Source organism: Tripterygium wilfordii, chromosome 15 (genome assembly GCF_013401445.1).
Source record: "Tripterygium wilfordii isolate XIE 37 chromosome 15, ASM1340144v1, whole genome shotgun sequence".
Classification (NCBI taxonomy): Eukaryota; Viridiplantae; Streptophyta; class Magnoliopsida; order Celastrales; family Celastraceae; genus Tripterygium; species Tripterygium wilfordii.
This window is the reverse complement of record NC_052246.1, coordinates 9369101-9394144: the sequence shown is the minus strand read 5'-3', so window position 1 is coordinate 9394144 and position 25044 is coordinate 9369101. Positions and strand designations below refer to the sequence as shown.

At 34.8% G+C, this 25044-nt stretch overlaps 2 protein-coding genes across 7 annotated transcripts; one reads left to right on the top strand and one right to left on the bottom strand.

Annotated features, from left to right (window-relative positions):
• The first annotated feature begins 8039 nt into the window (after positions 1 to 8039).
• LOC120016347 lies at positions 8040 to 11471 on the top strand. 5 transcript variants are annotated; one of them, XR_005471963.1, is made up of 6 exons: positions 8040 to 8395; positions 8871 to 8948; positions 9050 to 9131; positions 9219 to 9400; positions 9503 to 9659; positions 9780 to 10925. XR_005471963.1 is itself a non-coding variant. In XM_038869084.1 (5 exons), exons 3-5 carry the CDS (start codon positions 9647 to 9649, stop codon positions 11381 to 11383), a joined length of 228 nt encoding a protein of 75 aa, XP_038725012.1. In that variant the 5' UTR covers positions 8040 to 8395; positions 9219 to 9400; positions 9503 to 9646; the 3' UTR covers positions 11384 to 11471. The 5 variants fall into 5 exon arrangements, 2 of the variants coding, with proteins under 2 accessions (XP_038725012.1, XP_038725011.1); XR_005471962.1 differs by lacking the exons at positions 8871 to 8948; positions 9050 to 9131 and having other exon boundaries at positions 9780 to 9851; positions 9932 to 10925; XR_005471964.1 differs by lacking the exons at positions 8871 to 8948; positions 9050 to 9131 and adding an exon at positions 8463 to 8518.
• A 504-nt stretch (positions 11472 to 11975) lies between these two features.
• On the bottom strand, positions 11976 to 24270 carry LOC120017286 (D-xylose-proton symporter-like 2). 2 transcript variants are annotated; one of them, XM_038870462.1, is made up of 15 exons: positions 24196 to 24270; positions 24028 to 24104; positions 22537 to 22634; positions 20502 to 20580; positions 19206 to 19265; positions 18980 to 19046; positions 18765 to 18889; positions 17936 to 18037; positions 17361 to 17726; positions 17235 to 17282; positions 17058 to 17120; positions 15335 to 15415; positions 14989 to 15087; positions 13014 to 13151; positions 11976 to 12244 (listed from the first exon to the last, which is right to left on the bottom strand). In XM_038870462.1, exons 2-15 carry the CDS (start codon positions 24070 to 24072, stop codon positions 12113 to 12115), a joined length of 1503 nt encoding a protein of 500 aa, XP_038726390.1. In that variant the 5' UTR covers positions 24073 to 24104; positions 24196 to 24270; the 3' UTR covers positions 11976 to 12112. The 2 variants fall into 2 exon arrangements, with proteins under 2 accessions (XP_038726390.1, XP_038726389.1); XM_038870461.1 differs by having other exon boundaries at positions 24028 to 24255.
• Between the last annotated feature and the right edge of the window lie 774 nt (positions 24271 to 25044).

Genomic DNA, 25044 nt, shown 5'->3' with positions numbered 1-25044 from the left:
TATTCTGCCTCATTCTTGCAAGTTCTAGGAGGCTAAACTGTCCGTCGGGTGCTATAAAAGCGAGTTAGAAACTCGCGCTCAAATTGATCCCAACCTTCAATGAAGCCAGCTGGAAGGTTAGTATACCATTCAAATGCAGCTCCTTTTAGGGAACGCACAAATTATTTTAGCATGGAATCACCAAATGTACCTGAATTATTGCAAGTTTCGATGAAATGAGCAACATATTGCTTTGGGTTACCCTTCCCATCAAATTGTTGGAACTTAGGGGGTTGATAACCCCATGGCATGTGGATTTCATCAATCCGGTGACTATATGGTTTTGCGTACACTAGAGATGATTGTGGGGCTCCACCATACTGAACTCGGATGGTATTAGCAATCATGTTTTGGAGTTGATTAACAGAGAGTGAAGCAACAGATAAGTTGGTCGAATCGTGGAGAGCATTTTGTGCTGTCAAACGATCTTGCTCTTCTTGTTTTTGTTGAGCTTTAAGAGAATTTGAACTTTCTGGAGCTTTACCTTCTCGCGAAACAAAGGTTTCATGGCTCGGTTCCGTGATTGGTCCTAAGGAATCCAATCGGCTTATGAGTGCAGTAATTTGTTTGTCCTTCTCTTCTAGGGACTATGTTAATTGATCAATGGTGACATTCATTTGTTTCACCTGATCTTCGGAACTTATTACCTCGGTCATCATAACCGGTATAGGAATCTCTGATTCCGATGTTGGGATATAATTATCCCACTTCCTCGATGTGGTTTCCTCATATGAGGGGTTGGAATATACATATTCCATTCCTTTTGACTTGGGAGATTTGGATTCGGATTCAGACTCCGAAGGAGAGTTACCCCACTTCCGTGATGCCAATTTCACGGAATGAGATTTGGACTCGGATTCATCACCCGAGGAGCTGGAATATACATATTCCGCCTCTTTTGTTTCAGTTTTGATTTGAAGGGATTTAGACTCGGATTCATCACCCTAGGAGCTGGAATGTACATATTCCGCCTCTTTTGATTTATGGGATTTGGATTTAGATTTAGATTTACTCACATGTGACTTCTTTTGACCCTTTTTTGAGAATTTCTTAAGAGGAGAAATCAATTGTGATTCTCCTGCTTTAACTCGTGTACAAGTTGCGTGAGAGACATCATCAGTGACATCAATCTCCTTCGAAGGAATCATGGATTCCATAGTTTTGACTTAGACTGAATTTAATAAATGCAACTGAAAGATGAGAGGAGAAGAGGGTCCCACCGAGCGTGCCAGAAATTTGTACACAACAAATTTCTCAGTGTAAATTAAATACACTTAGAACTTGGTACAAATTACAAATATTTAAATCAAAGTGGACTTATCTCTTCGTTTGACATAGTCCACACGAATACGGAATCCTCTTATTTTAAGCAAACAAATTCTACGAATTTGCAATAAACTCTAGTTGGATTTGATTACTGGACTTGAATTTGGGATTTGATTGCTGGACTTGAATTTGAGATTTGACTTGGATTTCAGACTAGAAGGAATTCTAAGAATTCCGGATTTATAGAACTTGAACTTTTCACTTCCGGGACTTGACTTGACTTGGACTTGAGACTTGAAGGAATTCTAAGAATTCTGGATTTAGAAAACTTGAACTTGAAGGAAATTTGAGAGTGTCTTGAGATAGTTTCTCTCTCCTTCTTTTTTCTTCCTCCCCTTTTTTTCCAAATGAACTTGGTATTTATAGGCAAAGGGAGAAGTGAAATTTACTTGATATACCCTTGGCCTTAACCCTTGACATTAAGGGTATTGTAGAGAAATCATTTAATCAAAGATTATCTCTTTGATTTTATTTGAATTTTATTTTATTTGAATTTATCTTAGATTTTATCCATTTAACTAATTTAATTTGATTTGGGCTTTATAAATTATTTTAATTTAGAGCCCATTTAAAGCCCAATATTTTATTTAATTGGGCTGTAATTTTTTTATGTCTACAATATCCACTAATGCAAGTAAGCAACTTCACAAAAATACTCAGCACACAAGGGCACACAAGGGCAGAAAACTTATTTTAATGCAAGGTCTCAATGATGAAGATAGATTTAGAAAGCTTGTAAATAAATAAGCAAATATGCAATCAAAAGTCAACAAAAAAATTTAGAGTGATTTAGAAACCCTTCTGCTACATCCACTGTCAAGGTTTTTATTGTGTTTTCTTCATTCGAAGTGTGAATTGGGTTCGATGACTAGGCTAAGCCTCAAGGGAACAGTAATTCATAAAAATTAGTATGTTGTGTGTTATGTATTTGTCGTGAAATCTAGGAACTCAATTTAGCATGCTTGTATCGAAGTCTTTAATGCCTAATGCATGATTTCCCCAATTTATTTAGCAAAATTGTATAGCCATTGATTATTTATATTGATGATTGGATTTTGTGGAATTCATGGAATGAACATGGTAGAGTTATGGTTAATTGATCTTTGAGTGTGAAACTAGGGTGCTAACAAACCCTATTGGATCTATGGTTCTACATGTATAATTTTGATGATATTAAATCATTTGTAAATGATATTGAAACATTAATGCAATATTTGATTTATATGAATTGAATTTAAATGAATATATCTTATTGATTATCTTACATGATCACATGCTCTAAGTGAGGCTTTTGCCTAATACTATGTGAATTTGACATGTACTCATGCTTGATATATTGTTAAAAATTCAGAATTGTAAATGAACTAGAATGGACTAAGTTAGAGCATCAATTCTCCAATTATCATATTTTAACCAACTTAGGTCCAAATGACTTGAAACTTGAATCACATGCACATGAGGGTCTAATATATGTTTTAGGACTATAATCATGAGAAATTAAGTGCATCATATATATATATATTTGGTCATATGCTTAATTTCCGTCAAAACTAGGTTTAACCTAATTTTGTGCATATGTGTTCTTTGTGAACGTGGTGAACAAAATGAACTTCGATTTAAATAAAATTTTGTGTGCACCTTAGTTTCATCATTATGAACATATTTGAATTGGAAAGGTTCAAGATAAAATGTCATTTACACTGAGTTTGCAAAATGGTAGTATGGTTACATTAGAATTTATCGGTTTTTACTATAAGTGATCTATTTGCTTGGTTGAGTGACCAAACCACTTTTGATTGTTATGAACTTTTATATGGACATTATAATATGTATAAAATGATTTATCATGAAGTAGTATGAATTTTCTGGGTTTTTTTCGAATATAATTAACCTATGTATTTCATATGAAGCTCTTTGAGCTTACATGTAATTAGGGAGTTCTACCTCCTATTTCTTTATAGGTTAATCATCATGAGGATGTTATATCACACAAAATTCAGTTTACTCAAGTGAATGGAAGTCCGGTTTCAAGAATGAGCTTGGAGCTCTAGAAAACCAAGAAAAACCTAGTTCATCAACCTTCCACTGAGGACTATTTAATTGATGATTGAAATCAGCCTAAGGGCTATATTTTATGAGCATTTTGGAGCTGCAAATACATTGACTAAAGAAAAATCAGACCTGGTTTTAACATATTCAAGTTTGGTACTAATGCTCCGTTTATTTGGAGGAAAATTAACTTCTCATAGAAAATATTTCTCATATAAAAACTTATCATGGAAAAACAATTAATTTTCAGTGTTTGGACAAAAAATTTGCTAATATTTTCCATTATTTGTTTGGTGAAAAATATAAATTTGACACATAACGTTATTTTTGCCACATGAAGATTTTTGAAACGCTCGAACATAGTGGTTTTTTTTTTTTTTTTGTGACTAGGGAATCCACCAAAAGCATAGCACATCTATCGGACTTCAATTTATCGTGAAATCTAGGAACTCAATTTAGCATGCTTGTATCGAAGTCTTTAATGCCTAATGCATGATTTTTCTAATTTATTGAGCAAAATTGTATAGCCATTGATTATTTATATTGATGATTGAATTTTGTGGAATGAACATGGTAGACTTATGGTTAATTGATCTTTGAGTGTGAAACTAGGGTGCTAGCAAAGCCTGTTGGATCTATGATTCTACATGTCTAATTTTGATGATATTAAATCATTTGTAAATGATATTGAAACATTAATGCAATATTCAAGACATGTGCTACAATGAAGATTTATTTGGATTCTCTAAAGAGACTTATGCTGGGAGATATTATTTCAACTCTTGGAGCCAAAACTAAAGGCCAAGATTGAGTAGTACAAAGCATCTGATGGACAAGATTTATAGACAACTATGAAGGCCAATATTTGAAGAGAGATTTGATCTATTGGTGGAGGATTGGACAACACATCAAAATGCAAAATTCTCACCGTTCTATAGGTGGCTAGACTTTTAACGGTGGAGATTTATTGTGTCTGAATCATCAAAGGGCGAAGATTAAAAGATACATGAAAGGTCAAGATTGAAGGAGTGAAGATTGATCTAATGGTGGAGATTGTGTAAAGACAAATCAAATTAGGGTTCTCCCTCATTTGGAGAACTTGGAGAAGCTATTGCAAAGATTGAAAAAAATATACTCTCTCCTCTCTACAAGCATTCAAGCCAATTTGTTCATTGATTCAAGCTTCTACCCTTGCCCCTACAAAGGCTTCCTCACTATCTTGTTGTTGCAAGGAGGAGTACTTCTCATCTTGGGGGTTTGATTCAAGATTTCAAAATGCCTACTTGTTCTACATTTCAATCCATACATTAGAGGCTATCATTGTTGTATTTGAGAGTTCTCCACCAAATTAGCTAGAGATCTTATAACTCTAGCTATCAGGAACAGGATTTTTGTTGATTTACAGGTGTATTAGGGCTTGTTGTCAGCCCAAATGATTTGATAGGATAGTTTGTAGGATTCTGCACCGAATCATACCTTTGCACCATACGGACTATGCATAGTCAGAGAACACAAGTTGTTGGCTTGAGGACTACAACTTTCTGTTGAATGTAGGAATAATGGCAGTGTCCTCCTGGTCGTGCTATTTCTTTATGGCGGAAGTGGTTTATCTTTGATGTTGTGGAAGCCTTTTCTTTCTCAAGCCTTTAGGCCTTATAGTGAAAAAACATGGGAACATGGCTCATGGCTATTATCTTGCTGCTTCTTCTGCATGAGGGATCGTCCCTCCTTGATGTTCTCTTGCTAACATCTCGGTCATAATCGAACAAATCACGTTTGAGGAAAATCTAGCCATTAGGACTAAGACTCCCTAGCTTGTAGCTCTCTGGACAACTGATTTCAGACAGCTCTGATTTTTGGGAACAAATTCTTGGATTTCATGTTAGCAACCAATCAAAAACCTACAAAATGAACACTAGTTAATATAAAAATCTCCTTGCCTCCACCATGTGTCACCAAGAGATTGGCCGCCTTTTGTACATTGTGAGTCTCGCCTTATCATGTGTCAGTTGACTTGTAGGATTTAGTTTTGGCATAAACAATTGCGGATAAATTTATATGCATTCTAGATAAAGTGGGTGGGAAGCAAGGGGTAGGTTTTGTGGGGAATCACAACGGTACATTTCTAAATATAAGAAAAAATGAAAATATTGATCATGTGGACCCCAATACGCTCACAATCCTTTATCTCCACCGCACCATTTGTCACCAAAAGATCATATTCGTCAACCATACAACCAATCAAGTCAAATTCCGAAAAAAAAAAGTTACCAAAGAAATGGAGAGCAACCAACAAGCTATCATCCGCGACACCAACTACCGCTCCCTGCCACCACCTATTGCAGCTCCAGATTTTCTGGTCTTGCCAGAGGCAGGAGATCAGTAGGTGAATGACTTCAAAAATCGCCAGCTACCTTTAGCCCACATTTAGAATATCATGAAGGCAGATGAGGATGTCTGCGTGATCTCGAGGTCACAACGTGCTCTTGGCTTCACGCTGAGGAGAGCTCGACCCCCCAGAAGAACGACATCGCCACCGCAATTACCCGCACTGATATCTTCGATTTCTTTGTTGATAACTTGATATTGTGTCCTTCAACGAGATGAAGGACGGGGCGGCTGGTATTGGGGCCATGATTTTTTTAAAGTAATTTTGTAAAAAGTTGATGGGCATATATGTATTTTTATTCATATTTTTTTTTTTCCAATAATGTCTTTATTGGAACAAATGTTTCTAATTTTTTCCTTATTGATAATTGCTCATATTTATACAATATTATAAACCGAAAGGTTAGAGAAAATTTGGCTAATTTTAAGCTAAACCACATATTATAAACGGGAAGCTGAGAGAAAATTTGGCTAATTTTTAGTTAAGCAATGGCATCTTTTGTGATAACCTATAACTTGCCACCTATATTTCACACACACTCTAATTTATCTTCTCCTGCAAGCCAAACAAATAGAAACGTCTTCAACTAATTGGCTATGCCCGCTTCCAATTCCATCCTTCACGAAAGTCTGGATAGATTCAATGAACATGCTCTTATCCTCCATCTTTAATTACAAAACCTTAGACATTGATAAACCAAACCATACGAAAAAAATCTTCACGACTATTATCTTCCGTTGTGGAAAGAGCATATGCCAGGACTATTTCAGATGGCCCCCGTCTATCCAGTGAATCATGGAATTGCCCATTGATTTCATCCACTCCCAGGGTTTCTTCTCTCTTAAATTTCGTATGCAATTGGATATATTGTTTCCATGGCTTCTGGTATCATCAATCATCAATTTATATATATATATAAAATAGAGGCCTCAAGATGCTTCCCCAATTGTGGAGAATGGTAAAGAGAGGGGTAAAAAGCTTCTCCTTAATTATGGGAAAATCATCAATGCTAATAATAAAGACCCGTCAAAAATTAAATAAACATAATATTAAAGATGTTAATTACGGGAAAATCAATGCTATTCCAATGATAATCGATTAAATGTGCATAAATACTATTAGGAACAACAAAAAGTGATAAAAGATGTAAAATAATGAAAAGTAACAGTTAAACACCAATTAAATGTGCATAAATACTAATATGAATAACAAAAAGTGATTAAAAAAAGTAAAATAATGAAAAGTAATGGCTAAGCAATTGAACAATCATAATCATAATCATGTAATTAAGATAAGTGTATTACAAAATACTAAAGTGCTTTAGAAGCTGTCACATCTGCCTTTGTATGGCTCAAACTCTTACCACATATAATAAAATAAAATAAAATAAAATTGAAGTTGTATTAAGAAACGCTTTCAATCATCACGCATTTTCCGTCTCATGTGATCAATCATATGTTACAATTCAATAATGTCATGTTATATATAGCAGTGTTATTATCTTGCTACTAAATGTACTCGCATTATAATTAAAATCTTTGTGAAGTGTATTGCACTTCAAACTTTGTCACTTTTAAAAACTTTTAATTTTACCTTTTAGTCGCATGAATAAATGGGGACACATATTTTCGTTTTGTTGACGCTACTGTACTCAGCTTTAGAATGAGATTCATGATTTGTACATTTACTACTTTGAATAGAATGTTATTCATACACATGTTCTTGGTGACATTTGCCACTTTGGAGAAAAAAACAACGCAAACAAGAATTGTTAAACTCTTAGTACATTTTTTCCTTATGCATCAAATTTTTCGCTCCCTCTTAGAAAATTATTTCCTAGCATATTGAGAAAAAGATATTGTAGTTATTTGTTCATCTCACAATTATCTCCATTTTCTATAATTCAAGTTCTATTATTCATCATGGTAACAAAGTATCAAAAAATTATCAAAAATCTTTATTTTCCAAATTAATTATGTGTCACGCGAAGCGCGAGCATGCAACTAGTTAATATTGATAACGCACTCAATTTCTCTATGTGTGCATTGTTTCCTAGACAGTATTCAAATAAAGACAATACTAAAGACGCTCAAAATATGATCCTTAAAGTCCCTCAAATTTATTATGGAGTATTAAAATAATCATTGATTAAAAATAAAATATATAGAACTCATTTCACATCAACACTTTCCATTAAATTAAATTGGGTATTTTGAGATCACTTGTTAAAGATGTTAGACATTATCCTTCGAATAAAGACTTTGAATCGTTTTCAAAGGGAGGATGCTACTTTTAGTGTCGGTTTCGATGCTGAAAGTAGACGGGTTCTATCCGTAAAATTGGTTTTTCTATGTCTCAATTGATTTTCTTGAATTGCTGGCTGTCCTTTTTTTGTTTCCATGTTTCGGGCTTAATATTTGATATTTTTCCTTGATTGGGTTTTTAATGTTCCTTAAATTGCTACCTTTTCGAAGCCTTTGGCTGAGAGCATTTGATGGGTTCATCTTTTATGGGTTTATGATTCAAACTGAAGATATATGGTTTGATCGGATGAGAACAATCCATGAGTGATTCGGCCCGAAATTCTTGAAGGTAAATAAAACTAAATCCATGGATGTTGTAACCTGGAATTCGTTCATATTTAACAAATTATATGCAGGTTTGTGTGTTTAAATTCAAAGGTATCCCAATCCCATGACAAATTTATATATGCAGGTTTGTCTATGTGTTATCTATGGGGTGTGTATTGGGTCAAAGAGTTCGAACTATCGAAATCTATGTCTTCCAATGAAGCTGGCTTTTCATAATTGTGTACGAGCAATTGATTATAAAATTTAAGGCCAAAGCAAATTACGCAGAAACTTTAGCTAGCTAGATATAAGCTGTATGCCAATTAGAATCCACACACACAAATATATATTAACCCACTTAATTGAATTTGGTGGTGTACAAGCTTTGCATATAATGTTTGTATTTGTGCTTACCTCGCATAGATACATATGCACATGTAGATCCCTGATATTTCTGATGTATTAAAAAAAACTGATATACCTGTCTGATTTTGTAGCTATACTTCATTCGATTTGGGTTTCCACATATTTTAGCTCGAACCAACTTCATCCCATTTATCAGTTGGGTTTTCAAAGTATTGTTCCTTCTGTGCAATGGTGTTTATGACGGCTGTCCCTTTTTTTAAGCTGAACTTGGTACCACAATTACACTTGAATCTCTATCTTCATTTTCCAGGTCCAGCTTCCACCATGATTAACATTGCTAACTTTACAATTGTGGCCACAGCCAACATGTTCACTATAGAAATAAAGAATAAGTTTGGTTTTGTGATCAGGAATGTCTATGTTTCAACTTTATTTTGTTCGCTTTTTTTGTTTTGATTTGTGGTTCCATGCTTTTGCAGACAACTATTCGTAGGCGGGCTGGTTGTTCCAGAGAAAAAAGTTTCAGAGGTTTGGCATCTACACAAGAAAAGGATATCACCTGTAGCACACAAGGTGCTGGAAATAAGCCATTGCAGTGACAACATCAAATGTCCATTTGTTGAGAATGTTTCAAGTTGGGCGAGATGCAACTCATCACAACGTAAGTTAGTTTTTTTTTGGTGCAATGCTTTTTCATGTGAATTATATTTGTCTTCTCTTTTTTAATTTTGGATTATAATTGATAAATTATATTTGTTGCTAGATGGGTGGCTCTGTAAGGAGGGAACCTGCTCTTGCACCCAAAAGAGTTGCAAAGGCCATGACGTTGACATTATGCACTTTTCGATTGGAAATGCTGTAGGAGGACGCATCTATGGTTGCAATCCAATAGACAACAAAGAATAAAATGGAGATGACAGGTAAAGTGCAAACATTGAGCTTCATCACAACAAAAAATGGATGGAGTTTGGGAAGCTTCGGAGTTGCACAATTTTCTCTATTTATGCGTAATTTCTACTCATCACTCACTATGCGAACAGGTTTGGTCATTTGGTTGATCTTTATGCCTGGGAACCCACACTGCAGATACTTGGATGGAGTTTGTCCTTCAGGTAAATACTAAAATTTACCATTCATTTGCTCTTTCTTTATAGGATATGAAAGGCATGTGATGAGGGGACTTTCTTTAAAGGTAGAAAATAAGGTGGCACAGGGCATTAGAAAAAGTGACTACAAGGACTGCTAAAGCATTAAATCGAAAGAGCTTCAAATTTTTTACAGCATGGTCAAAGCATTAAAGCATGAAATTGTTCATTTCATCTTTCGTGGACACCGACATCACCTGACATTTGTATTCTACCCATTATGGTAAACTACAATAAGTTTCTTTAATACCTGTAATCACCATTAGGCATAACTTTAGTATTTCCAGTATTTACAAATTCTGAAATACATCGTCTGCCTTACCATTATTTCCTCCGAGCTTCGCTGTTTATTGATGATGTATTTATATACTCTTTTGACTGAAATGACTACTTGGTATCCCCAAATTAATGGATTGATAAACCATATTGCTTTTACATAACCAATGGCAATAATTTTGATGCAAGCTCTAATTAATCAGTGAGACAAGAGGGATTCGTAGTTCATATAGTTGAGAATAAGGTTTGAAGTGTAGTACAAATAACATTGCTCTCAAGACACACTCAAACACACAGCCACATTTAAACATTGGTAGTTACGAACAGGTACTAGAGGAATACGTACTAGAGCACTATTATTTGGGATGTTAGTTTATGAAAGAGTCCCTCTTCTTAAACTTGAAGGCTATCCTAATACATTTCTTTCCAAAATGTTTTATTTACACTTTATTGGCAAAGTTCAATGTATGCTCATGTCTTTGAAAGTTAGTGAATCTTTATGCTAAAAAATTCCTTGACAAATGAGAGAGAAAATGAAGTAGCTCTAAAATTTAATTGTGGATGTCAAAGATTTGTTTTTGCTAACGTTTCTTTAATATGCATGAGTCCAAACTCTTGAACAACACATATTTCAAGATTACCTTATTTAATTGAGATACTTGCTTTGCTTTTCTCAGTTATTGGGGTTGTTTAAGATCGTTCACCGGGTTGCATTCAGAACTGTGACTGATTGGTTCTCTCTGATTTTTTCCTTATGTGTTTACTCTTTACCGGCTCAGGAGCTTAAAACTGTCAAATATGACGAGGCAATCAAAATCGAAAGAAACTGCAAATACGCATAAAATATATATTTATGCATTGTTTTGTGTATGCATTGATTGAATAGGCATGAGTACATAATGAATCTGATAAGAATGAAGCTATTCAAATGCAAATGGATTGTGATGAACCAAGAACCATAGGCAAAAACCTGCGTCTATCATGGTTATGCCATCACAGTAATTACTCTCCCCCACCTAAAAAAAATTATAACTTAGATTTTCCTTTATTCATATCGATGATTCGGGTTGGTTGATTCAGGTATTGCAATGCGACTATCAACGATGCGTTTTGCGATTCATGGAATGGACTATGAAAGACATGGAAAATCAGCAGGGTTGTTGGGGTGTACCAATGGAATGGAAGATGATGATACATATTGTGCTGATTATTTCATATTTTGATGTTATGAATTAAAAGATTATATTTAAAATGACACCAATGTTTCATTTCACATTTATATTTGTTCAGTCATTATTTGATGTACCTAAATCTGTCTCCCTGTTGCTCATTATGTTCATCATGCTTTTGTGACAAAATAGACATCAAACTTGGTTTTGTTATTTAAACCAAGTGTCGGATGAGACACAACTTGTGACTGAATATTTGTGATGCCTTATCTAATTAATTGTTTGTTATTCAAACCATTTTTACAATACTGTAATTGTCCCGCTTTTAGGGTGATGGTAATACATACATGTCGCGCGAAGCATGGGCATCCCACTAGTAATATATATGCCCCAAGCTCATTCGGGAGCTTCTTCATAAAACCATATCGAGTTCACCAATGAGTTTGTGAGTATTAAGCAAGCATGATCGTGAATGCCAAAACTAGTTAATCACAAAAGTATAAACTCGTTATCCACAAACGTAACGTAAACGAGCTGTATGTGCAACACATAAATGAGAACATACCTATGTTGGAGCTTGGCTCCTTTATAAAATAGGCCTAACTAAGAAACATGTTTGAATTTGACCCTTCTAATTATCTAACCAATGCCAAACAAGTGGCGGCAAACATTAAATATCAAATAAATATAACATCGCTCTGAATATCAAAAGTATCTAGAGAGATTTGTTTATTCGACATGCTGATACAAAACATCGTTCAATACTTCACAATCACTATAAACCTACAAGCATTTGGCCTCAATTTCCTCAAGAGTGAGGCCCTTGGTCTCTGGGACGATAAAGAATATGAAAATCAGAGACAACACAGCAATCACTCCAAATCCATAAAACAAGATTCCAGCTCCCAGCAGCGCCTACATCCACATGGACAATATTGGTCACTGATACTGGTTGTTGGGCGTCAACTGATTGATGATCCATAGCAAAGAAAAAATAGACATTCGTAGTATTGCACATCTATTTGTAAACCAAAAAATGTACCAAAAAAAGCTATGAAAGAAAAAATGGAGGAAAAAAACTACGAAAAAACTAGGAACAGAATTAAGTATCACCTCAGTGACGTACAACTATTTTCGTCTCCGTCTCATCTTTCATGCTAGCTATACAATGTGGGACTAAATAAAAAAAAACAAAGAAAGCTATAACAACTATACATAGGAAGATATCCACTCATATATTCAATACGAACCTTCCCTTTCATCTACCCAGCTGATTATATGTGTGTTTCATTTATATATTGTCCTATGTATGCCCTAAGCCTGATTTTATCAATAAAAGAACTCTGTATTATGTAAGCTTTATTTCCATATTTGTGCAAAAATGCGTGTATTAAGTAACTGCAAAAGGATATGACACTTGCAAACCACATGAATGGAAACAAAGACAAGAAAAATCCCCTCTCCGCTATCATATACCTATTAACTAATTCATCCAAACTAATTATATTTTTATAATCAGAGAGAGAATTGGTCACTGTTAATAATTTTAGAAGCGCAATCTACAATATTTCTACATTTGCTGAGTGATTCATGGTGGAGTTGTTCACTACAGTTATCTCATAGAAAAATATAATGAATGTCAAGAAAAAACCTGAAATGTAAATAGCGTTATAAACTTATGCACCTTAAGAGGAGAAAATGCAAATGTCACCAGTGCATTTGCACCAAAATTTACAAGCACTGCTATACTGAGTCCTCGTCCCCTTAGGCGCAGCGGAAATATCTCCGAAATCATTAGCCAACCAATAGGTCCAAAAGATAACTGCAAAGCCAATTCAACAAATTGTAAGGACAGTTGAAAAGTAGAACATATACATGAACAAAATCTGCTACTCCAGGATGAAAAATTGTAAACTCTGAGCCTGCAATGTATCTGAGAGCAAATTAATCATCCAAGACCAATAATAACAGATATAATATGTTTTCACTCGTGATATATAACATTATAAACTGCATCATAGAAAGAATAGTGTTTTTCATCGTTGTGCATATTAAGAATTCTCAAGACAATACTTCATGGAACCTTTTTACAAGAAAAAAAATGTAAAAGAGTAGCTTTTCCTTCTCTCAAATTGGTAGCATGCTGGATAAGATTGTATAGAGCTGTTCCCCTAATCATTAATTCAGCTCTTCTATCTACATGTTTAAGAGAACTTTATCATTCACAAAGACGTCGATCACTAAATAAAAAAAGAAATAGACGAGCATGGGTTATCCTCCCCTCTAGATCGTGGCCTCAGTATATGATATAGATCACATCATAAGCTGTTGCATCTCTACTTTGGTTAACATAAATGTGATGCCATGCATCAATTAAGCTCACTCATATAAACTACACGTTAAAAAAAAAAAAACATCTCACTAATATAACTAACTGTTTAAATGAAAATGAAAGCATGAAAGAGGATTGACAATGCTGCAAGGGGGGTCCCTCGTCAGTCTGATCCTCTCAACTCATACTAGTGTGGAAATACTTTTCTGAACATGGACTTCCTCCTCGGAAAGTAGGTATACTATTCTAAAGCAGAAGAGATAATAGACTACTCTACTTATGTTGTAGGTACATCTATCAGCCCAATTAATGGACTCAAGAAGGACTCCAATTGAATCAATGTCTATCATAACGAATTCATTAGATTGATATATATACATGTATATATATATATATATATATATAAATTCCAATGTCAAAAACATTTTTTATTTACCCTATTACCCAGGTCATCCTATTTGCAATAGGTAAATTTATCGCAAGGCAATAAGCCATTATGCAAATGAAATATATACCTACAAATATGTTTTGATTATATAGATCCACTAAACTGATAGTGTTTTTTTTATGTTCATATACTACCCTTTGTTGGTCAGGACGCCAGGTTAGCTGAAAGATAGTTATCGGTTTAAGGGCGTTGCAAATTATTACAATTCTACTATTGCTTCCTACATCATCGGAACATAGTATAAACATTGCGTGATACGGTCAGAATTCCCTTTGATAAAATGAATGCTACCAAAGTTTCATGTTCACGATATCCTAGTAACAAGATCTTCTTTGTTAGGGCAAATGCAATGGGATTTAGGTTGCTGGGCCAACATTTTTGTTGGCCCGGTCCCACCTCTATTACACAAAAAGTCAAGTTAAACACGTATTCTAATACAGCCACATCAGCAAAACACACATTTCTATACACTTTTTCTTCTCATACACTTTCTCTTTCCACCCAACCCAACAACATTCCATTCCTCCATATTATCCACAACAAAATTACACAAAAACATCAAATATCAATACATCCACATCAGCAAAACATTTATCCCAATACAGCCACATAAGCAAAAACACATTTTACAATACAGCCACATCAACAAAAGACAACATCTTTGTTGGCCCAATATCACTTCACCATTGCATTTGCCCTTAGCGTATAAATTTTACACTCAACTAATCGAGTCTCTACATCTCAGATACACTAGTAATCATTATACCTATTGTCAGCTTATGCCATGATAGGATTAAATAATTAAAAGAAAGAAAAATATATAAAGAATACATTTCAGAAATAGGGACGATACAAAAGATGAGAAAAAGTTCTTAATACCTGATAACACCCCACATATAGCAGCAGTGCAACAACAGCCACAACTGGCAAATTATCCAGGAAAAGATAATATGATCCAAGAAGGAATAAAGAGACAACCTGTGAAGTCATGAAGATGGATAATATGAAAGAGATTCGAGAAATGTGAATATTATATAGTTCACAGTACCAATAATTCACATTAAACAGTCCCATGCCTTCTCTTTTCTCCTTTTCACAAAGCACTAAAAAAGATTGGAGACAATAAAATATAATCAACAAATAAAAGCCAAATGTTGCCTCACCACATCCTAAAGGTTCAGGGGGAAAAATAAGTAGATCAACATAGAATAACAAAAGAAATTACCATCCCAGAGACACCTCCAAGCAGCAAAGGTCTCCTACCAAGTCTATCAACAACAATGACAGCTATCCCAGTCATGATCAACTACAAAAACAAAGAACGCGTCAGATATTGGCCAGAAGTTCATCAATATCTTTGCTTAGAAATAGTCCTGTCTATCATATGGAAATTAGAAGCGGACGGTCTGGGCATATAAAGATAAACAACTCTCATACATAAGACTCCCGCAGTAGGTGAGGCCAGGGACAATGTACGCAGAACTTAACCCCACATAATATGTGACGGCTGTTTCGAGGCATTGAACCTGTGACCTCTAGGTTGCACCCTTACAACTCTTACCACTGGGCCACATATTTGTCTGTCGGCATATAGAGATGAAGTAAACAAAAAATTTCTTATTCAACAAGGAGCTCCTAATCAACTGATCAAATTAAAAAAAAAAATGAGAACTCTGAACACAATTAAATTAATTATGTAGTTGCACGAAAACCCAACCCATTACTACTGATTGTCTACTTTGGATATTGGCCTTGGGACAAACCCAACCCACTTCAAGTACTTAATTAGGCCTTAGGCAGCTCAAGCCAATGTTCTAAGAGAGTGTGCCTTCCTCTCCCCTTCTCTCTCTTCTGTTATTTTTTTCTCTTTTGTTAATTTCTCAAACTCCAAGCCAATGATTTCTTTTTTTTAAAAGGGGTACAGGATCGCCACATCCTCTACGTATTCCGATGAGTCGACGCTGCTCCCGTGTCCCCGCCGTACTCAATGCGGGCGTGAGACCCAATTTGACATGTCAGTGCTGCCTAGCCATTAATATAATTATTATAAGGCATCAATGTTAATATTACTCCAGAGCAGCCGATACTGCTCAGGTCTTCAAGGGCGGCACCCAAGAGATCATGAATGGCAAGACAAAACATATATTTATGAATTATTAAAACAAGTAGGAGTTTTCTAACAAATATCATTTGAGGAAATTTTCTACTTAATTGACATATAGATGGGAACCAATGAAGGATATGTGCTGGAATTGATTCCATAATTCCTCCATCCAAAACTCCAATGGTGATATTATTCATTGGTGCTGATCTTCACCGTACCAATAGAATGTCCCGTCACAAACTTAATGATCTGACACTTGTATCCCATGGCATCTTGAAACTACGTGTACATGATTATTTCCATTTGTCTCTCTTCACTTTTTTCATTTATCATTTTTTTAGTTTTGAATGATGTTTATGTCATGCAATGCAATACCAACCGGTTTATTATTTTTCGTGTCAGTCTTATTACTAGGGAAAGAACAGTGTCTCTACTTGTGAGGTGGTGAGGTGGGGTTTTATATATATCATTCTCTAGTAGTTTACACTTTTAGGATTGATATTTCTTGAAATGATTGATCACAATCATATGCACAAGCACACAAGAAAGACAATGAAGTATTGCCAACACTAAAGAATCTCGGTGATATCTTTAGATCAATACAAATAGAATTTTATTCCAAGACAATATTTATATAACATCGTAGAAATGGTAAATATAAAGCATCTAAACTGTTATCAAATTTTTAAAAACATAGAAAAGCATTGGCAGTGTTACTTGCCGAATATAATTGTAAAAGCATCAAACTGAATAATATTTGGATTGTATAAGAAGTTGTCTATATATTAACCAATGAAAGAGTTAACATTATAAAAAGAAATTACAACAGAATCACATCAATTACCTTTAAGAGCCCAAGCAGAATTGAGACCCTTGTTGCATCAGATGCTGCAGAAAATCCTGCAGTCTGTGTGAGATTGTTGGGTCAGAGTCAGGACTCAGGATGATAGCAAATTCAATTTCTTTAAGGTCCCAATAGAATTCGGGTTCATGGTAATGCCCTAATTCAAACTCAAGGTACCTGAAAGATTGATGCTGCATAATATAGCACACTAGGCTGCCCTGTAATCTGTCATAATCAGAAAATATATGTTAGTTGAATTGTCACTTAATCACTTACACTCATATCACAGTCTATTGAAGATACCTGCTGAAACAAGACTAATCCTGCCCCAATTACAAGGGCTTTCAAGCATTTTCCACGAAACATTTCTCCGAATGTAGCTTCTTTTTCTTCACCAATATTAGAGAGCTCAGTTACAATCTCATCTACTTGAATCGATACTGGAGCAGTTGCTTGACCCCTAAGTCGACACATGCACGATATTGCAATTTCTCTTAAATCCTGCAAATTTCCCTTTCCTTGCATGGCACAGAGAAGCAGCCACCTAGGTGATGCAGGTAGCCACCACATTCCAATACCCATAATCACTGCTAAAGGGGTACTAGCTCCGTACATGTAGCGCCAACCAGCCACTACATCAACCAAAAGGCTACCAATTCCATAACCTGCCTGAAGAATAACTAAGGCTTTTCAGTATTCGCACACCACTGGAATATATAAATAGAATTTCTAGAATAGGTATATGGAATTTACTGGTGCAGAAGTTTCACAATGTACAGAATCCAAAGAATCTACTTTTGCCTCCACAGGCAGGTGCTACATGCTCTAAAAAAAACTCAACACAGACCAAAACTTATAAATTTATAATTAAAACTTACAACCATCCCAAGAACTATAAAGAACTCTTTGAGAGAGATCAGTTGGCCACGTATCTCACTTGGAGCTGTCTCCGCAATGTACATTGGAGCAGCATGCATTGCCTACATACAAGAAACTTAGATTTTACTGTCTCAGAGAGAAAATTACTTGCACACAAACACAATTAGAAGTGTGCAGTCAAGAGAATTCATTGAAAATTCCTATTTATTATTCATGTTCAAAAATCATTTTCCAATGGTAATTGCTCAAGTTTATCACTCGGTAGCTTCTCCATAAAAGTAATAAAAATGAGCATATAAACAAAAAAAAAAATGTATGCAGAACCAGGAAGCACCGACACGGATGCGGGGACACGGGATGCGGGCGTGGGGACGCGGGGATTCACAAAATCTCAAAGAACTTGTTTTGAGTGCGGGGGGACTTGGCAAACAAAAAATATTTAAATATATTTTATATAGAATAAATATTGAGATATAGAATAATAAAGCAACATATGAGTTTAAATAAAGTAAATTGAGCCATTTTCACTTTTGAGTGACTTGAGATATTCATATGACTAGGAATTGAGAGGCCCACAACCAGACTTTAAAGGCAAATGACAACTTCTTCAAATAAGATGGCTTGAAGGGTGAAACAGAGAGTTCAATACCATAGAAAAACACATCTCTGAAATGAATCTCCATTGAACATATATCCCTTTAATAATGTTAATGTGCAGTATCGAATCACAAACATATACGCACATGCAGATATGTTATAATCCCATGATTCAAATACAAAGCTACAAAAGCAAATATAGAAATTGCGAAAGAGAATTTCTTGTCTTACCAAGCCAATTCCTACGCCATAGACAAAACGACCAATCACCATTACTGGAAAGTTAGGCGCAAAAGTTGTGACAAGAGCGCCAACAAGATAAAAAAGAGCAGCCAGCATCAACTCCCTTCTTCTTCCTTCAGTTCAAAGTCACCATTCAAACTCCATAAAAAGGACATGGTCATCGACATTGAATTTATGCAACAAATATTTCAACGAAACCTAACCTAGAAAATCGGCAATATTAAATGCCAAGACGGAGCCAATCAGTGCGCCGTACAACGAGCCACTAGTCTGCAAAACCGGCAATCATAAATTATAGAAAAATAAAAAAATGATAATAATATATATGTTCATTAAATAAAAAAAAAAGTTCTTCTAAAATGAAAAAAAAAATAGAAAGCATGCCATCCAAGAAGAAAAAACAATAGCAATAATAAGTAAGAAGCTCACTATGAGACCAATCTCCACTGAAGACAAGTTGTACCATGAGATTCCACTTAATTCAGCTGACTGCAGGAGAGGAAGGAAACGATAAGGTAGCAAAGCTGAAGAAACTTTATATAGCTTGATTGTTATACTAAGATATTTAGAATAACTATTTTAATGCGAAAATAAGAAACTATCTTTGTAAATATTGGATGAATCATGCTTAAGTATCACTCATCTACATAGAGAGTACTTCTATAGATACACAAGATCAGCCCCAATGTTCTGTACTCATATAGGAAAATTACCTTTTATTTCAAAAGCTTAATTTGTTAAGAAACAGGAAAATGCATATTGATAATACTTGAGCATAGGTCCAAAAAGATCCAAACTGGGGAAAAGAATATTGGGTTGTTCAATTAGGCATGACTCGGGTGCAGACCAGCTAGAACCTTCTTTTGCAACTACCCCATTTGAGAGATTTTGTATTTGTAGGATCTAATTGGATCCATAAACACTCATTAACAGATTGGTTTGATTACCAAGAGTAAGTACTATCCCAAAGGAACTGGTGTAGGTTTGTCGGTTTTTTTGTAAACACTAAAGATTTATATTAACATATTTAGTTTTCATAGTTAAGTAAATACGTGGACAGGTTCTAGGTTACTAACTTTAAAAGAAATTAGAAGAAGATTTCGTGGACACAACAACCAATGCATGTTTCTGAAAACCATTGTAGTAATAAACACAATGCTTATCACGATTAGAAGGTTAAGAACATAAGATAAAAAGATCTTCTTTCTTTCTTTTTTGTGGTTTGGATGCAAAGAAGAATTCTACTAAGCAGAGTACCAAGTGATAGGTTCAGAATAAAGAATAGAACTACAGCAGATATGATCAACACTACCAAGCAAAAGCTAGGTTTTCATTCAAACGTATTTTCTTCAGACATATAAGTCTGCCAACCAAGTTAACATTCACAAAAGTTAGGGCACACTAAAAGCAAGACTAACTTAAGGTAAAGACAACAATGCCCTTAAAGTAAAAGACATAACAGTACAACATAAAATACACAAAGACATATTAGATGCAATTCATCCAACACTCCCCCTGAATTGTATCTTGGATACCATCCGTTGAAAGTTAAGATATTACGAGTTGACCACAACTCAAACACACATTATACTGATAACACAAAGCAACAAGTCAAAATAGAGTAGAAATACGAGACGGCTTAATCGAGAGCCCAAATTCGAAATATAACCCAAGTATCAAAACAAAATGAGTATTCTACATAGCATAACTTCATTAAAAGCATACCTCAACAGAAATTGTGGCACAAGATGTAGCACCAATATCATAACCATATAATAGTCCACCGAAAGCTGGGAAAAGAAATCTGAAACCACCAAAAGGAATCTTAGATGCAGTGTTATTCTAACAGCCATAGAAATAAATAATTGAATGACAATCCGAAGGGTATTAATTCCACCATTAAAGGGGAACCTAGGAAAAGCAGAAAACTTGAGCATGCTTTGGAGTTCAATACCGAGTAAAAGATAGCAACGAGAATAGTTGATCTATCATGATATTTAATGATCTCTTTGTGTAGATTTCCAACATTTTCACGAATCACAATATACATTTCCATTTTGCAGAATAACTGAGCACGAAAATTCCATTTTTGTGAAAATTTAAAAAGAAAAGAGCAACAAACAAAGGATGGACTTCCATTTATATCAGGTTAATCAGGAATTTCTAATTAGTTACAAATTACTTTAGGCACATAGACTTCATCTCAAAAAGTAAGACAGTCGAAAGCTAGCCAATCAGTAGAGCTCCTCCATGTGGTTTTGAGAGATAAACTTAATATAATGGTAACATCAGCACATATAAGTTAAAAGAAAATGGACATCTAAAGACAAGCATTGCTTCAAGCGGGTCCCTAAAGGGGTGGGGGAAGCAAAAGTACAATTGAGGAACAAAAGGCAATCTATTAACTATCCATAGCCCTTTCCCCAAGAACAAACTGCTAAACCATACAATAAAAACTTATACTAATACCAAATACAACTTATTCACAGCAGGTTGACAAATTCCCCAATTTTAATCAAGAATTGACTCCTATTAGCCACCTCAATGTCCACTTCTTCTATTCCTAAAAGCTTTCAAAATCGTTTTTCCACCCAAAAACAAAGCCACCCGAAATGGTTTACATGAACAGACCTTGAAACCCATTACTCATTCAACTAGTCACATAAAAAGATTTATGACCATCAAAAATTTATTGGCCATCCTATCTTGAAATCCAATTGTTGAATCTGTACGAGTTGTAACTCTAAACAAAAATGAAAGTTTATTGCTGAAGACAATGAAACTGACTTATAAGCAATGAAAGCTTTTTGGCCAACCTATCTTGTAACCAGCCTATATTATGTATTATGTATTATTCCAAAGAAAATTTAATTGCAAAAGCCGATCAGGGTGCTTTTGAACTTTAAAACAATCATATCATATTATATTTCTCTTTGTAACATGGATCATGGATGTGACAAGAAATCACCCAAATCACAAAGGTTCTGTGGCAGAACCAGTAAAAAGAGTTCAACATGTGATGGTAACTCAAAAAAATATAAAGTTATTGTTTAAACAAAAAGAACCAAGATAAAGATATTGACCCATTACAAGGATTTCTAACTAAAGAAGCTCTAGGGTGCTTTTGCAAGAATCCAAAGTATAAGAAGCTTGTTATTGGAGTATACATATCCATAAAGAGAAATTTATTCACATAAATTAATCTAAAAATGTTTAACAAAATCAATATTAAACTCCTTCTCAAGAACCTCTTCTCATTACAACACTTGTAATTATATCTATTTCCTACGGCTACAAGTCCCCACATTACTAAACGTGCACCGAAAGAGAAAAAATGGAATCTCAGCGCAAAACCATCATTAAACACAAACATATAATAAGGATTCTCTGCCCAGTGCCCAGCAATGCTGTCTTTCCGTAAAGTAAGCATACCCTGCACCCAGTATAACTTCATTTTCTTCTTCATTTGTTTCTTGGTTAAGTATTAAATACACTGTATCAATAAAGCTATAGCAATATTTATAGCAACAACTTTTATTCTTTAGTTTAAAGAAAATTTTCACTTTTTTTAACAACGTTTATGTCGCAGTTCATTCCAGGGTGGTAGCTTCCAATAGCAGATTCGGAAAACCAGTTTCAAGTACAGATTTTATAGTAAAGCTGTACATTTAGGCATCTACTAGGAAATAAAAATGTCATTTCCATGCTCCAAGAAAACCAGTGCCAGTGGGGACAAATTTAGATCTAAACAGAAACTCACGGAAGAATAGCTGCAAGGACAGAGTAACTTTCTGAATTGTGACCTCCATTAAGGAGAGGTTCCTCTGCCTCAGTGACTTCACCAGAGGATTTCCCTACCTAGCAAAGAGACACATTCCACAACTTCAGAGATGGTCTTAAATACCAAAAACATAAATTGTTTAAACTCAAAGAGTTGTATCCAAACTAAGACTGACTTTTCTTTTCTTCATGGCCTCAAACAATATACACTATTAGATTTCTATTTCTTTGAAACTCTCTAGCCCCTGAAAAGAGGATAGTATTAACAATACCGAGATTATCAATTCAAGGAATCACACAGATATTCTCAACAGCTTATCACAAAACCTCTAGTCGAGCACAAAACAGAGCAAAATATGAGTTGTAGAATGCTCTAACTCTATTATACATAACAGTAGCTTGTTTTGAGTATACTAAAAAGAAAAAGAGATCGTTTGAGGTTCCATATTCATAATTTTCTTATTTCTAAAATCCCTCAGGCAGTATAAAGTAGAGATTTTTTAGTTCTTCAGGCCCAGTAACCAAAGTATAGTTTTCAAAGCCCGAGACAAAAGAAAAATATTAGAAATTTAACTAACCAATATGAGAGTCAAGACTGAAGATTTCTTGGTTTACATACTGGTGGCATCTATTTTATGACAATATGCGACATGAAGATCAGCTGAGATTGAGAGCATATAAACTTTTACTTCACAGGAATGTGGGAAGCTTCAGCAAAAGAAGTGCTCTTACCAGTCATCCAATGACAGTCAGATCATCATATATGGAGTCACATGGAAGTAAACAACCAGAATTAGGGTCTTAACTTGGACTATTTTCTTTCAGATTCTTTTTTTTTTTTTTTTTTTTTCGTAAATATAGAGAATCAATATTTAGAAATTTAACTTATAATGTAGGCTGTAATATCTGTTGTTTATTCTAAACCTTCATATATCTATGGCATTGTTTATTTTAAACTTATTTTCACTTTGTTTCAGTCTTCAGAAAAAGGAAAACTATACACCAAATCAACTAATTATGTTAAAAGAAATATACCATAATTCAAATTTTGATATCTTTTTACATCCATTTTCTTAAATTCTCCAAGAAAGAATAGATGAGACGTTATCATAGGAAGTAAAAACACAAATATGCCAAGTTTGAGAACGAATTGACATCAGAACCACCATTTTCTCGCAAGAAGGAAATCAACAATCTCGTGTTTGTTAGCTGAGAAAACAAATTATAAAAAGGTGTAAAGAAGTTCGTAAACTTCAGTCTCACCTGCAACCTCGAAAGTCTCTCCAACAAAGATTATAATTACGAATTTAGAGGGAAAAAATAATGATCAATACAACAGGTAATTGTTATCACCAGTCCAATTGCCGAAACTAAATAATTTCATCATAAGTTACTTCCTTAATTTTCTCAGCAAATAAACAAGTAAATTGCATAAAAATCAAAGAACAAGAGAGAATTTAGAACATAGAACCTTCCCGAGAGACGAGAGGGTGGGCCGCTCAGGATCGGACGCCATTTTCTTGCCTCTATAGACACCAACTCACAGCTCTGTTCAAAAGTCAACGATTGGAAATGCAAAGCATTAGATTAGGAAAACACTGGAAGTCATTTCGAAAATCCCTTTCTAAATTTAACGCACAAGGTCTGTGTTCTTCTCCGACTGAGTTGTGATGATAAGGGAGGGACTGAATGGGGAAGGGAATCACAATTTAAACTTAAATAAACATAATTCTAAAAAATAAATGGAAAAAACAGCGAGAAGTAAGGGGCCAAACTGTAATTTTGGGAGAACGCACCGTTTGCATTAATAACACGTACATATTCCACGGTTAGCTGGTGGTGGCTGGTGGTGGCTGACTGGTGGGTGTCTCTTGCTCTTACTGTTACTTCATCCGCTCACGTGTCCCTCATCTCCAAGAAACAGCGAGTGCTAGGGTTGTTAAAAATCGAACCAAACCATAATCCAACCCAAAAACGAAACCGTAATTTTTAGTTTGGTTTGGTTTATCGGTTTACGGTTTGGTGTTGGTTTGAAGTTTTAGGTATTTTCGGTTTTCGGTCCGGTTTCATAATTATATTTTCGGTTTAAACCGAAATTATTTTACTTATATGTAATATTATATATATATATATATATATGTATGTATGTATGTATGTTATTGATACTATTACAGTATTACTTATGTAGTAATTGTAGTTAGTGTTATACGGTTATTTAACGGTTATTTAACGTTTAAACTTTAAACTAAATAGAAATTGTATGCCTTAGCTAGGGTTTTCTTTTCAGTCAGAGACAAAAACAAATTCACAGCCACTGCCCACTCACAATCTCGACATCTCAATATCTCCTTATTTCCTCGTCGTCTTTGTGAGTTAGTGACGAATCGAGGCAGGCAGGCGGCAGCGGTGATTGGTGAATCAGTGAACTCAGACAGTACCTACGATTTGCGTCTTGCGAGCCGATTAGAAACAGAGAGAGAGAGACTGA

Coding starts and splice junctions, on each gene's coding strand:
- LOC120016347 (XM_038869083.1), top strand. CDS start 9,064: ATGATTAACATTGCTAACTTTACAATTGTGGCCACAGCCAACATGTTC. Junction 9,132..9,218: donor ACTATAGAAATAAAGAATAA/GTTTGGTTTTGT, acceptor ATGCTTTTGCAG/ACAACTATTCGTAGGCGGGC. Junction 9,401..9,502: donor GAGATGCAACTCATCACAAC/GTAAGTTAGTTT, acceptor ATTTGTTGCTAG/ATGGGTGGCTCTGTAAGGAG.
- LOC120017286 (XM_038870462.1), bottom strand. CDS start 24,072: ATGGCGTCCGATCCTGAGCGGCCCACCCTCTCGTCTCTCGGGAAG. Junction 19,266..20,501: donor GTGCCACAATTTCTGTTGAG/GTATGCTTTTAA, acceptor CCTCTCCTGCAG/TCAGCTGAATTAAGTGGAAT. Junction 17,121..17,234: donor ATGCAGCATCAATCTTTCAG/GTACCTTGAGTT, acceptor AATCTCACACAG/ACTGCAGGATTTTCTGCAGC.